Here is a 14759-nt window from a genome sequence, read left to right on the forward strand (position 1 = left end):
ATACAGTCCATGGGGTCACAAGAGTCGGATGCAACTTAGCAACTAAACCTATAACCTACACCTATGTGTTTTTCTTATAATGCCTAGTGTTTATGCCAATATCTTTCCTAGATTACCTTCTCATTTTCCTTAAAAATTTTATGATGTAAGAAAGTTCTCAGAGACTTCCCTGGTGGTCCAGTGGTTAAGAATTCACCTTCCAATGGATGGGACCTCGGTTTGGTCCCTGATGGGGGAACTACGATTCCCACATTCTTCAGGGCAACTAAGCCCATGCAATGCAAGGAGAAATCCAGCATGCAGCAACTAAGACCCATGTTGTTCAATCACTCAGTTGAGTCCAATTCTTTGCCACCCATGGACTGCAACACACCAGGCTTCCCTGTCCTTCACCATCTCCTGGAGCTTGCTCAAACTCATGTCCATTGAGTCGGTGATGCCATCCAATCATCTCATCCTCTGTCATCCCCATCTCTTCTTGCCTTCAACCTTTCCCAGCATCAGGATCTTTTCCAATCAGTCAGCCCTTCACACCAGGGTCAGTTCTTTGCATCAGGGGCCAAAGTAGTGGAGCTTCAGCTCCAGCATCAGTTCTTCAGTGAATATTCAGGATTGATTTCCTTTAGGATTGACTGGTTTGATCTCCTTGCACTCCAAGGGAGTCAAGAGTCTTCTCCAATATCACAGTTCAGAAGCATCAGTTCTTCAGTGCTCAGCCTTCTTTATGGTCCAACTCTCATATCCATACATGATTTCTGGAAAAACCATAGCTTTGACTAGACGGACTTTGTTGGCAAAGTTATGTCTCTGCTTTTTAATACACTGTCTAGTTTGGTCATAGCTTTTCTTCCAAAGAGCAAGCGTCTTTTAATTTCATGGCTGCAGTCACTGCCCACAGTGATTTTGGAGCCCAAGAAAACAGTTTGTCACTGTTTCCTTTGTTTCCCCACCTATTTGCCATGAAGTGATGGGATCGGATGCCATAATCTTGGTCTTTTTTTAATGTTGAGTTTTAAAGCAGCTTTTTCACTCTCTTCTTTCACCTTCATCAAGAGGTTCTTTAGTTCCTCTTCATTTTCTGCCATAAAGGTGGTATCATCTGTGTATCTGAGATTACTGATATTTCTCCTGCAATCTTGATTCTGGCTTGTGCTTCATCCATCCCAGCATTTCACACGATGTACTCTGAGTATAAGTTAAATAAGCAGGGTAACAATTTGCAGCCTTGACATCCTCCTTTCCCAATTTGGAACCAGTCCATCATTCCATGTGCTGTTCTAACTGTTGCTTCTTGACCTGCATACAGGTTTCTCAGGAGGCAGGTAAGGTGGTCTGGTATTCCTAACTCTTGAAGAATTTTCCAGTTTGTTGTGATCCACACAGTCAAAGGCTTTAGCATAGTCAATGAAGCAGAATTAGATGTTTTTCAGGAATTCTTTTGCTTTTTTTATGATCCAATGGATGTTGGCAATTTGACCTCTGGTTCCTCTACCTTTTCTAAATCCAGCTTGAACATCTGGAAGCTCACGGTTCACATACTGTTGAAGCCTAGCTTGGAGAATTTTGAGCATTACTTTGCTAGCGTGTGAGATGAGTGCAATTGTGCGGTAGTTTGAATATTCTTTGGCTGAGACCCATGCAGATAAATAAATAAATAAATAATTTTTTTAAATAAAGCTCTTAATTTTGATATAATAAAATGTATCAATCTTTTCTTTAAATTTGTTTCATGATTAATAAATCCTGTTGAACATCCAAAGCCTTACAAATATTCACCTTTAATTTTCACTGAGTTTTTAATTTTTCTCTTAATATTTAGATCCTAAATTCACCTGAAGCTAACTTTTTGTATATGATTATAGGAAACCAAATAGCATAGTGACTGAATAAGAGAGAAGTCCAAACAAAAAAAAAAAATGGCAGCTGAGAGAATGAGATATAAAGCAAACAATTTTGTCCTCCTTGAGGAAATGAAAGTGAAAGGGAAAGTTGCTCAGTCGTGTAGAACTCTTTTCTAACCCATGGACTATACATCCATGGAATTCTCCAAGCCAGAATTCTGGAGTGGGTAGCCTGTTTCTTCTCCAGGGGATTTTCCCAAACCAGGAATCAAACCCAGGTCTCCTACATTTCAGGTGGATTCCTTACCAGCTGAGCCACCAGGGAAGCCCAAAAATAGTGGAGTGGGTAGCCTATACCTTCTCCAGCAGATCTTCCTGGCCAAGAAATCGAATCTGGGTCTCCTGTATTACAGGCAGATTCTTTACCAACTGAGAATTGAGTAAGTGAGGGAGAAAAAATTGGAGCTCTGAGACTGCCTAAGATGAAATGTCCTATTAAATATCCTATACTTTCAGTTGAGAACTCTGAGTTGCTACATCCAAGAGTAGCCGTGTGTGCTCAGTCACTCAATTGTGTCTGACTCTTTGTGTACTGTAGACCACCAGGACCCTTGGACTGTAGACCACCAGGTTCCTCCATCCATGGAAATTTTCCAGACAAGAATATGGGAGTGGGTTGCCATTTCTTTCTCCAGGGGATCCTCCAAACCCAGGGATCAAACTTACATCTCTTGTGCCTCCTGCATTGGCTGGCAGATTCTTCACCACTAGGCCACCTGGGAAGCCCAAGGGCCAACTAGAGATAGAATAATCTTTAAAAATTAATTTTTAAATTTTTCATTCATGATGCCAAGCATTTGATCAAAAACTATCCAAGACAGCAGTAGACAAAATCAGTTACTTTAAAAATCAAATGAAAAAAACAGACAATAGAAACAAACCTATAGGAGAACCACATATTGAAAATGTCAGATACAGAAATTAACTTAAAAGGAAACATTCAAGAAAAGTAATGGCAAGACAAAATTTCATCAGGGAACTAGAATTTGGAAAGAAATTAAAGAAAATTGTTTCCATATCTATTTTCACAGAAATAAAAACTATTTTTAAAAAACAAATGAAAATTAAAGAAATTAAAATTTTTGATATCTAAAGGAAAAATTCACTGGATGGACTTAAAAATATCCTGAAGATGCCAGGGGGAAAAGTGTGATGAATTTGAAGAAAGATTTAAAATTAAAATGTTTTAAAGTATCATTTAAATATCATTTTGAAAAATGAGTTACATGTTTTGAATCAGAAGACTCATAAATATTGAAATATCAACTCAGCACAAACTGATCGACAGACCCAATTTAATCCCAATCAAAATCTCAGCAGGCTTGTTTTATAAAAATTTCCAAGATTTTTACGGATATGCATGGGACCTAGTATAACCAAATGAAAATAATTTTGATTTCAATACTTACTCTGGTATACAGTAATCAAAACAATGTATTATTGCCATAAGGATTGATATGGAATCAATGGAACAGAAGAGAGTTCCAAAGTAGACTCACACAGAGATGGTCAACTACTTTTCAACAAAGGTGCAAAAATGATTCAGTTGAGAAAGATTAGGATTGTAAGGGGTTTTTTCAACAAATGGTATGGGAACCATTAAACTTCTATATGCATCTATATGATATTGTTTTAATTGTATTCTCATATAAAAAAGTGAATTATGACCTCTAAATCACACCATTTATAAAATGTATATCCATGTAGATCATACAGATAAAACAATTAAGCCTGTAGATGACAACACAAGAGGATATCCTCCTGACTTTGTAATAGGCAAATTTTTTAAACATAACAAAAATCTCTACCCATAAAGGAACAAAATGATTAACCTGAATTTATCAAAACTACTTATAAATAACAAAAATGCTTAAATAAAGGAAGAAGACTTTTTAATATCACAACTAAAATCTCATATCAAGAACAAATTTAAACTACAATGAGTTTTTCAAGGCAATAGAAATAAAAGCAAAAATAAACAAATGGGACATAATCAAACTTATAAGCTTTTTCCCAGCAAAAAAAAAATCATCAACAAAAAGAAAAGAGAACCTATAGGATGGGAAAAAATATTTGCAAACAATGCAATCAACAAGGAATTAATTTCCAAATGATACAAACAACTTAGACAACACAATCACAACAACAAAAAAATACCATCCAATCAAAAAATGGCAGAAGACCTAAACAGACATTCTCCAGAGAAGACATACAGCTGGCCAATAAGCACATGAAGACACTCAACATCGCTAATTATTAGACAAATGCAAATCAAAACTAGAATAAGTTATCACATCACACAGGTCAGAATGGCCACCATTAGAAAGTCGACAGATGCTGGAAAGAGTGTGGAAAAAAAGGAACCCTCCTATACCGCTGCTGGGGATGTGAATTGATTGTCACTGTGGAAAACAGTATAGAGATTTCTTTAAAAACTAAAAATAGAATTGCATTTGTTGTTGTTGTTATTCAGTCACTAAATCATGTTCCACTCTTTGTGACCCCATGGACTGCAGCACACCAGGCTCCCCTGTCCTTCACTATCTCCCAGAGTTTGCTCAAACTCATGTCCATTGAGTCAGTGATACCATTCAACCATCTCATCCTCTGTCGCCCCCTTCTCCTCCTGCCCTCAATCTTTCCCTGCATCAGGGTCTTTTCCAATGAGTCGGCTCTTCATATCAGGTGGCCAAAGCATTAGAGCTTCAGCTTCCGCATCAGTCCTTCCAATGAATATTCAGGGTTGATTTTCTTTAGGATTGACTGGTTTTATCTCCTAGCCATCCAAGGGACTCTCAAGAGTCTTCTCCAGCACGAGAGTTCACAAGCATCAATTCTTCAGTATTCCATTTTCTTTATGGTCCAACTCTCACATTCATACATGACAACTGGAAAAACCATAGATTTGACTATCCAGACCTTTGTTGACAAAGTGATGTCTCTGCTTTTTAATATGCTATCTAGGTTTATCAAAGCTTTCCTTCCAAGGACTGAGCATCTTTTAATTTCATGGCTGCAGTCACCATCCACAGTGATTCCGGACCCCAAGAAAATAAAATCTGTCACTGTTTCCACTTTCTCCCCTTCTATTTGCCATGAAGTGATGGGACTGGAAGCCATGATCTTCGTTTTTTGAATGTTGAGTTTTAAGCCAACTTTTTCACTCTCCTCTTTCACTTTCATCAAGAGGCTTTTTAGTTCCTCTTCACTTTCTGCCATCAGGGTGGTGTCATCTGCATATCTGAGGTTATTGGTATTTCTCCTGGCAATCTTGATTCCAGCTTGTGCTTCTCCAGCCCAACGTTTCTCATGATGTACTCTACATGTAAGTTAAATAAGCAGGGTGACAATAGACAGCCTTGACGTACTCCTTTAATGCTCAAAATTCTCCAAGCCAGGCTTCAGCAATACGTGAACTGTGAACTTCCAGATGTTCAAGCTGGTTTTAGAAAAGGCAGAGGAACCAGAGATCAAATTGCCAACATCCACTGGATCATCAAAAAAGCAAGAGAGTTCCGGAAAAACATCTATTTCAGCTTTATTGACTATGCCAAAGCCTTTGACTGGTTCCAAATAGGAATGTTTACCTTATGACCTAGCTATTTCATTCCTAGATATAAACCCAACAGGATGTCTACATTCATGAGCCATAAGTATTGCACAGATACATACATAAGAGGAATGTGCATTAAAGCCAAAAACTGGAAACAACTCAAATATTCATCAACAATAGAGTGGATAAATAATTTTGGCCTATTAAACAATGAAGGGGCTTCCCAGGTGGCACCAGTGGTAAAGAAAGTGCCTGCCAATACAGGAGACACAGGAGACCTGGGTACAATCCCTGGGTCAGGAAGATCCCCCAGAGGAGAGCATGGCAACCCCCTCAAGTATTGACACCTGGAGAATCCCATGAACAGAGGAGCCTGACAGGCTACAGTCCACAGCATCACAAAGAGTTGGACACAACTGAAGTGACTTAGGATGCACACATTCAACAACAAAAACAAATGAACTACTATATGGCAAGGCCTCACAAAGATAACATTGAGCAAAAGGAGCCATACTCAAGAGGTGACATACTGTATGATCCTACTTATACAAAATCAAAATGAGGGGGAAAAAAAAAATTACTCTGTGTAATAAGCAGGATAATGGTAACCTGTGTGGTGAGAGTAGTAACTGACACAGGGTATGCTTCTAGGGTTCTAGTATTGTTCTATTTTTTATTCTATTACTCTATTATTGTTATTCTATATATTCTATTGTTATCTATTTACTTCTATATATTTTGATTATTTATTGTTATTCTACATATTCTATATATTCTATTCTGTAATTCTATATATTCTGTTATTGTTCTATTATTGATCTAGGTAGAAGTTACATTCATATATTCACAATGAAAATATATTGAGTTGTTTGACAACGTGTATTTTTTGTATATATGTCATTCTTAATGAACCACTAAAAATCCTTAAAGCAATTGTATGACTTGGAAAAAATGTCTGTTGTAGAAGAGCAAAGGTTACACAAAAGTAGCAAATAGGCTACAGGCAAAAAATGTAATCCAGACATTATAAATAATTCTTAGCTAATTCCTAGGTAACTATTATATGAATATTCTGAAACTATTTAATACCAGATTTAATACTTTACCATTGTAAAAGACTTATTAGGTTATGAGTGACCATATATAATCAATACATGGACCACAGTTTCTGGATCTTGACAGTTTCACCTTTCCTTTCACCATTCTCCCCCAATACTATCCATATACTATCTTCTACAAGCAGCTTCTTTAGGTAACCAAATGCCCATTTTATTTATCACTTCGACTGTCTAGCTAAAGCCACAGAAGGCAGTAAAACAGAATAAAAGAGACTCCTATAATAAGGCTATGTAAATTATACTGTTTTTATTAGAAAAAAAATTCTGAATTAGTGTCAGAATTCTTCTTGAAAATAAGTCAATATATATACAGTATAGATAAAAATATCCTCTACTTGCAGTATTCTTTACTCTTTCCAAAGTATTAAACTTTGCTCTTCAAAACTCCTTCACATTATGACACTAGACAAAGCACACACACACACACACACACAAACAAAAAAAGAATGAAAGCACGAAATTTTTAAAATATGTTTCTAGTATTATACAGAGTTACTTGGATCAGAACGCATTCTCCTGATACTTTAACTCCACCACTGAGCTAAAATTCCTTCCAAGTTTTTGAGAACAGTGCTCTCACTGTCACTATCTCTGCTATCCACAAGATAAGCATTAGCCATTCCCCAAATTCCAGAACCATTTGCCATTTTACTGCCTTCCTCCTACACACCAGTGGCAGGAATTCAATTTGGCAGTTGGTCAAAAAGATTAGGAGTATAAAGCACTTGGTGATCTTTAACCAAATGTATTTGTTGTGTATATAGCATATGCCGTGTATATGTATTTCACACATTATCACAGAACACAGTGAGGGATACATTGCATAATTCTAAAATCCAAAGAGACTTCTCTTTGAGAACTTTTCCTTAAAATAAGTTACTTCTGTTGAGCTAAAAGTGTTGATTACTGTTTTTTAAAAAAGCAAATACCATTTCCTGACAATTATTACAATTATTATTCTCTTCTAAGAAAGACCAACATCTTACATATTTACTGCCAGGTGATTTATGGAAACTATGTTGGCAAATAGATCTCATTTTCTGAGAGAAAGAGTACTAAATAGGGTTCATATTCTTTCCAAAGAATTAGCAAAGAAACCATAACTATAAAAGATATTTCTTCATAAAAATAGGCAAAAATAATTATAAATTTTTGTAATATAAAATGATGCTTAGGTTCTTTTTTTATTTAACAAACATTTATTAGGTGTCTGTTATGTATCAAATAAACGTGATGCTTGCCACCTTTAAGAAGTTGTGTCTAGAGACTTCTCTGGTGGTCCAGGGGTTAAAATTCTGTGCTTCCACTGCAGGGGGCATGGGTTCAATCCCTATCCAAGGAACTAAGATCCCACATGCCATGCTACTGTACAGCCAAAAAATAAAAAGAGAAAGGAGAGAATGGTAAAAGTCAAACATGGAACGTTGTGGGAGCTGAGTTTAAAAGTTTGAACTTTATCCAGAAAGATAATCCCTAATCCTTCCAAAGTTACTAAAAGGATTTTAAGCAGGGAAGTAAAATAAGTATATTTTCATTTTTTAATTTATTATTTTTAATTGAGGCTTCCCTGGTGGCTCAGACGGTAAAGCATCTGCCTGCAATGCGGGAGACCCGGGTTCGATTCCTGGGTTGGGAAGACCCCCTGGAGAAGGAAATGGCAATCCACTCCAGTACTCTTGCCTGGAAAATCCCATGGACAGAGAAGTCTGATAGGCTACAGTCCATGGGGTCGCAAAGAGTCGGACAAGACTGAGCGACTTCACTCACTCATTTTTAATTGAAGGATAATTGCTTTACATTATTGTGTTGGTTTCTGCCATACATCAACATGAATCAGCTATAGGCATACATATGTCCTCTCCCTCTTGAACCGCCCTACCTCCTCCCATACCATCCCACCACCATTCTAGGTAGTCACAAAGCACCAGATTTGAGCACATGAAAAGAAGCTCAACATCACTCATTATTAGAGAAATGCAAAACAAATTACAATGAAGTATATTTTACTTTTTAAAAAACACATTTGGCTTTGGTATTGGGCAAGGCTAAGGCAGTAATCCAAAATTCAGAAGGCAGCATTAACAATGGAGAAGAGAGAACAGATCTGAGAAACAAAAGGAAAATTTGTTAAACTTGGAGACTAATTGGAAGAGAGGGGTGGAATAAAAACAAAAAGTCTAACTGATTTGGTAACTAAGTGGATGACAATACCATGGCAGATAAGACAGGAGGAAAAATCGGTCTGAGGTGGTAGGGAGCAAGGAGGAATGATGAATTTATTTCAAATTATCTTAGACATTATGTTTTTTATATATTTTCTGAAGAATCTCTTTCATATATAAATCATACATAATATATATGGGCTTCCCAGGTGGCAATAGAGGTAAAAAAAAAAGAAAACCTGCCTGCCAATGCAGGAGATACAGGAGATGCAGGTTAGATCCCAGGGTAGGGAAGATCTCCTGGAGGAGAGCATGGCAACCCACTCCACTATTCCTGCCTGGAGAAACCCATGGACAGAGGAGCCTGGCAGGCTATGGTCCATAAAGCTGTAAAGAGTTGAATACAATTGAAGCAACAGCATGCACACATATAACATATATAACCAAAAAAATTGTATTTGACCTAAAGTTTATTGTGATTAATTATTCATTTTAATTATTTAATTAGTAAAAATTCCCTGATCTTCTTAAAATTATGTTTGGGATGGGGATTTTTGCTTCTTTATGCTCTCAAAATAGCTCCTAACATATTCTGATATATAAAATCAATCCACTAACTAAAAGAGTATTGCTCAGTTCTTTATAAAATAGCCTGCTAATGATATATTCATTATAAGACTATTCAAGGAAATTTATACACTACCATATGTAAAATCGATAGCCAGTGAGAATTTTGCTGTATGACTCAGGGAGCTCAAATCAGTGCTCTGTGACAACCTAGGGGGCATGGGATGGGGTGGGAGATGGGAGGGAGTTCCAAGAGGGAGATGTATGTATACCTTTGGCTGATTCGTGTTGATGTATGGCAGAAACTAACAATATTGTAAAGCAATTATCCTTCAATTAAAAATACATAAAAATGTTTAAAAAAAACTATTCAAAATATCAAAAGGTGAAATACATGCTTTTAGTATGTAATTTTGTGTGTGTGGTTTTTTAACTGGAGGATATTTGATTTACAATGTTGTGTTTATTTCAGTTGTACAGCAAAGTGATTTGGTTATACATATACATATATTCCTCCTTTTCTAGATTCTTTCCTCATATAGCTTATCATAGAATATTGAGTAGAGTTCCCTGTGCTATACAGTAGGTCCTTGTTGGTTATCTGTCATATATATAGTAGTATGCCTATGTTCATATCAAGCTCCTGATTTATCACTCCCATTACATTTCCCCTTATCATGTACTAGTAACACAGCAGCAACGTGAGTTATACATAGTTTATGCAAAACAATTTTTTATGTTTAGGAAATATAAACCTCCAGAAAAATGAAAAATGTACCTCTAAGATGGCCAGGTCTGAAACTTCCATCTCCAATTGTTTACAAGGAAACTGACAATTTTTATGTATGGGAAAAGACATCTTCAGCTTCATTAGTCGTTTCTCATTTCATGACAAAAAGTGTACATTTCTCTGTTTATTATGGCTAAACTATGGTGTGAGGAGAACAAATGAAGGAAGAATCAGGAGTGGGGCTCTGAGACTTGGAGCTGCCTAATGAGCCACTCTGTCGCCCACAGTTAGCTCCTCAGAGCTCAACAAAAGACTAATTAAACTCAAATCAACTAAAACACAACACTCAAATCTAATCCCATAAGGATATGCAATTGCTTCCAACCAGGACTAGAATACTCACTTTCTTTGCGAACTTCCTCAAGTGCCCCAGTAAGTTCTTCCTTTAAAACTGTGGCTTCCTGAGCAATCTTCTCTCCCTTGTCTAATAAATTCCAAGTTGCTTCCTCCACAGAAGCTAGAAGGACTCTGGCTCTTTTTGAACGTCCTTTTTTCCTGTTGGAAGGATTCTGGGGACAATTTACAAGTGTAGTAACCTAAAATTGGAAAAACACAAGTCACTCATCAGACAAATTGCAAGAGGAACAGTCTTGGGATATCATAGACCAGAACAAAAAGAAGTATTTCGTAATAATATGATTCATTCTCAATACTACTAGTACATTCTCAAAAGTCAAGTCAAGTCACCAATAGCAATATTATCAGCTACCACAGACTTCCCAACTAAAGATAGGAAGAAAGGAAGGAAGGAGGGAATCTCATCAAGTTTTACTATTGGAACAATGCAAAACATACTATATATAATATCCACATATATATTATTTGATATATATATAAAATGATTATTTATATCACTTTGTAACCAGCAATCTACATTAAGAGGGAGGCAAAAATAATTACAATTAAGTCAGTAGGTAGTAATCTATTTAGATTAAGAAAAGAGATTACTAATGTGTGTCGGGGTGTGGTGCAGAATCACTCTGAAATATGTAAAACAGTGGCTATCTAAGGAGGGCAAAACCCAAGTTCTCACTATGACCTACATTCTGGCCCTTTGTAAACTCTTACCTCTCTCCTACACTATCCCCTAACTCAGTTGGCCTCCCCAACACTCAGATCCCCCTCAACGTGTCCTATCAAGAAGCCTTTCCTGACCACCCCAGTCCTCATCCTCTTCCACTCTGTTCCCTCACTACCCTTTATGCTTCTTCAGGACATTTCAGAGCCTGATATTTTTTGTTCATATATGTTTATTGCACCCTTCCAACACAAAATGTAAACTCCATGAAAACAGGAAATGTGGTTTCTTTCTCCTGCACTCAGAACAATGCATGGAAGTTGGGGTGGTGGTGGTTGTTGTTCAGTCACTAAGTCATGTCAGACTCTGTGACCCCATGGACTGCAGCACACCAGGCTTCCCTGTCTTTCACTATCTCCCAGAGCTTGCTCAAACTCACGTCCATTGAGTCAGTGACGTCATCCAACCATCTCAACTTCTGTCATTCCCTTCTTCTCTTGCCTTCAATCTTTCCCAGCATCAAGGTCTTTTCCAGTGAATCAGCTCTTCGCATCGGGTGGCCAAAGTATTGAAGCTTCAGTTTCAGCATCAGTCTTTCCAATGAATATTCAGGGTTTATTTCCTTTAGGAATGACTGGTTTGATCTCCTAGATGTCCAAAAGACTCTCAACAGTCTTCCCCAGAACCACAATTTGAAAGCACCAATTCTTTAGTGCTCAGCCTTCTTTATGGTCCAACTCTCACATCCGTACATGACTACTGGAAAAACCAAAGCTTTGACTACATGGACCTTTGTCAGCAAAGTGATGTCTCTGCTTTGTAATACACTCTCTGGGTTTGTCATAGCCTTTCTTCCAAGGAGCAAGCATCAATTTCAACATAAAGTAGTTAAATAAGTGTTTCTTATATAAATGGCTTAATGAATGGAGTAATTAAACCAATGAACTTTTTTGTTAATTAATTTTTTAATTGAAGGATAATTGCTTTACAGAATTTTGTTGTTTTCTGTCAAATATCAACATGAATCAGCCACAGGTATACATATGTCCCCTCCCTCTTTAACCTCCTACTCATCTCCCTCCCCACCCCACCCCTCTAGATTGATACAGAGTCCCTGTTTGAGTTCCCAGTCATACAGCAAATTCCCATTGGCGATCTATTTTACACATGGTAATTTAAGTTTCTATGTCACTCTCTATATACATTTCATCCTCTCCTCCCCTCTCCCTGATATCCATAAGTCTGTTCTCTACGTCTGTTTTCCCATTGCTGCCCTGCAAATAAATTCATCAGTACCATCTTTCTATATTCCCTATATATGCATTAGTATATGATATTTATCTTTCTCTTTCAAACAGAGAAACTTTTTAATATCTATATTTTAAATTGCCTGAATATGTTAATAATGAGCATGTATTACTTTTGTAGATTTGCTAAAATAAAAATAAATTCAAACTTCCCTAGTGATACAGTGGATAGAAATCTGCCTGCCAATGCAGGGGACATAGGTTCGATCCCTGGTCCAGGAAGATTCTACATGCTGCCGGGCAACTGATCCCATACACCACTACTGAGCCTACTCGGCACAACTACCAAAGCCTGCACATTCTAGGGCCCCGTGAGCCACAACTACTGAGCCCAAGTGCTACAACTACTGAAGCCCATGTGCCTAGAGCCCATGTTCCACAAGAAAGCCTGCACACCACAACTAGAGAGTAGCCCCTGCTCTTTGCAACCAGCAAAAGCCCACATGTAGCAACAAAGACCCAGTAGAACCAAAATAAAAATAAGCAAATAATTTAAAAAAAAAGAATAAACTCATGATAAGAGCATTGTTTAGAAACAGAAATTAAGTATCTGTATTTGGAAATAAAACCTTATACAAAATTACTGTAAATATATCCATTTAATTTAATACTGTGAAAAATATCCATTTAATTAAAACTTGAATCCCAATAACTAAATATGGTTAACATTTTCATAAGCAAAACTTGAAGATCCCCATTGTAGAGAAGAAAAAGACACTTGTATCCACTATTTTAAAAAGGCCTGAAACTCTTGTTGAAAGCTAGGCTCTTGTATGTCATCAAAGAGCCAAGCCTTTTAACAATCATGTGCCACACTTTGACAACAGACTATACATAATCTTTCCTGTTCTGCAGCCCCTGGAGACTTTGCTTGTTTATTATTAATGGAGCATTAAATATTTGTTTATTTGACTAACTGGATCCAGTTCTTAGCCAAGAACTGAGAAGGGAGTTGGTAATGGACAGGGAAGCCAGGTGTGCTACAGTCAGTCCTGCTGCTAAGTCGCTTCAGTCGTGTCCGACTCTGTGAGACCCCAGAGATGACAGCCCACCAGGCTCCCCCGTCCTTGGGATTCTCCAGGCAAGAACACTGGAGTGGGTTACCATTTCCTTCTCCAATGCATGAAAGTGAAAAGTGAAAGTGAAGTCGCTCAGTCATGTCTGACTCCTAGCGACCCCATGGACTGCAGCCCACCAGGCTCCTCTGTCCATGGGATTTTCCAGGCAAGAGTACTGGAGTGGGGTGCCATTGCCTTCTCCAACAGTCAGTCCATGGGGTGGCAAAGAGCTGGACATGACTGAGTGACTGAATTGAACTGAACTGAGAAAGAACTCACAAGCTACAGGGGAAATATATGGATGAAAATAATTTTCATCTGCCCTTTTATTCCCCTCCTCTGTCCAACAAACCTTCCTCTTTATCCTAGTTTGCTGTATTCCCATATTCACAACCCAGAGTGGATTTCCTTATAGCAAGCATTTATTTCCTTTCTTGGAAAATCATAATAATCATATTATCCTTTAAGATTATATTAAGTTTAAATAATGTAAAGTGTTTTTTAAGTGACAAAATATGGCACAAGTGTTGGATGGTATTTAACGTGTGTTTTCTAGTCCATCCCCATGAGATCCTTGTCAAAGATGTTCTCTCTGGGTCTATCTATATCTTGCTCATAGGGTCCTCCAAGCTAAATGTGAAGGAGTCAATTAACAAAGCACATTCTGTGTGCTCTACACGCAGTCAAATAGGGCCACATGTCTTTATCGTGCATTATGTAAAGATGATAATAAGTCTGGTTTATTACATGGGTTTTCACATATTCCAAAAGACAAGTATCTTGCTATTATCAGTGTAATTTATATATCAAGAGTTAAAAGATACTTGTCCAGATTAAGACAAATTACAGCACCTTGCTTAAAACCTTTGTTTTAAATGAACAATAAGTATCATTGTCTAAAATGTTCCTTCAGAATTTATTTTAAGTGCCACAGTTCATGATGCTTCCCACTGAACATTCCTCTATTATTGTTCAGATCCACCAAGCGCCAAATGTTTTCCATAGAATAGCCTGAGCTTTTAAATTAAAATGAGCATTCCAGAAATGCTTTGTTCCTTATAATAAATGCCAGAGAAGTAGGAAATGTGAAAAGAACACTGTGCTTCCATCAAAAAAAAAAAAAAGCAATTGCACCTTGCAAGTTGTTCAAGTTTAACCTAAATCTTCTTTTTAAATACCTCAATATAGTTATTTAATACTGACTAAAGTCGTGATGCTTTCAATGATTCATTTTATTTCAAAAAGTACATATGATGTAGTAGGCCTTGGGATATAAAAATATAGA

At 37.2% G+C, this 14759-nt stretch overlaps 1 protein-coding gene across 3 annotated transcripts in view; it reads right to left on the minus strand.

The window, feature by feature from the left end:
- The window catches only part of CTNNA3 (catenin alpha 3), a 1922060-nt gene that overhangs the window by 1821568 nt on the left and 85733 nt on the right, over positions 1–14759 (minus strand). For all 3 annotated transcript variants that reach the window (XM_061405110.1, XM_061405112.1, XM_061405111.1), the window contains exon 3: positions 10435–10627. In XM_061405110.1, the coding sequence (XP_061261094.1) occupies positions 10435–10627 (193 nt within the window). The remainder of the gene's footprint in view (positions 1–10434; positions 10628–14759) is intronic.

This window comes from Bos javanicus, chromosome 28 (assembly GCF_032452875.1).
Source record: "Bos javanicus breed banteng chromosome 28, ARS-OSU_banteng_1.0, whole genome shotgun sequence".
Classification (NCBI taxonomy): Eukaryota; Metazoa; Chordata; class Mammalia; order Artiodactyla; family Bovidae; genus Bos; species Bos javanicus.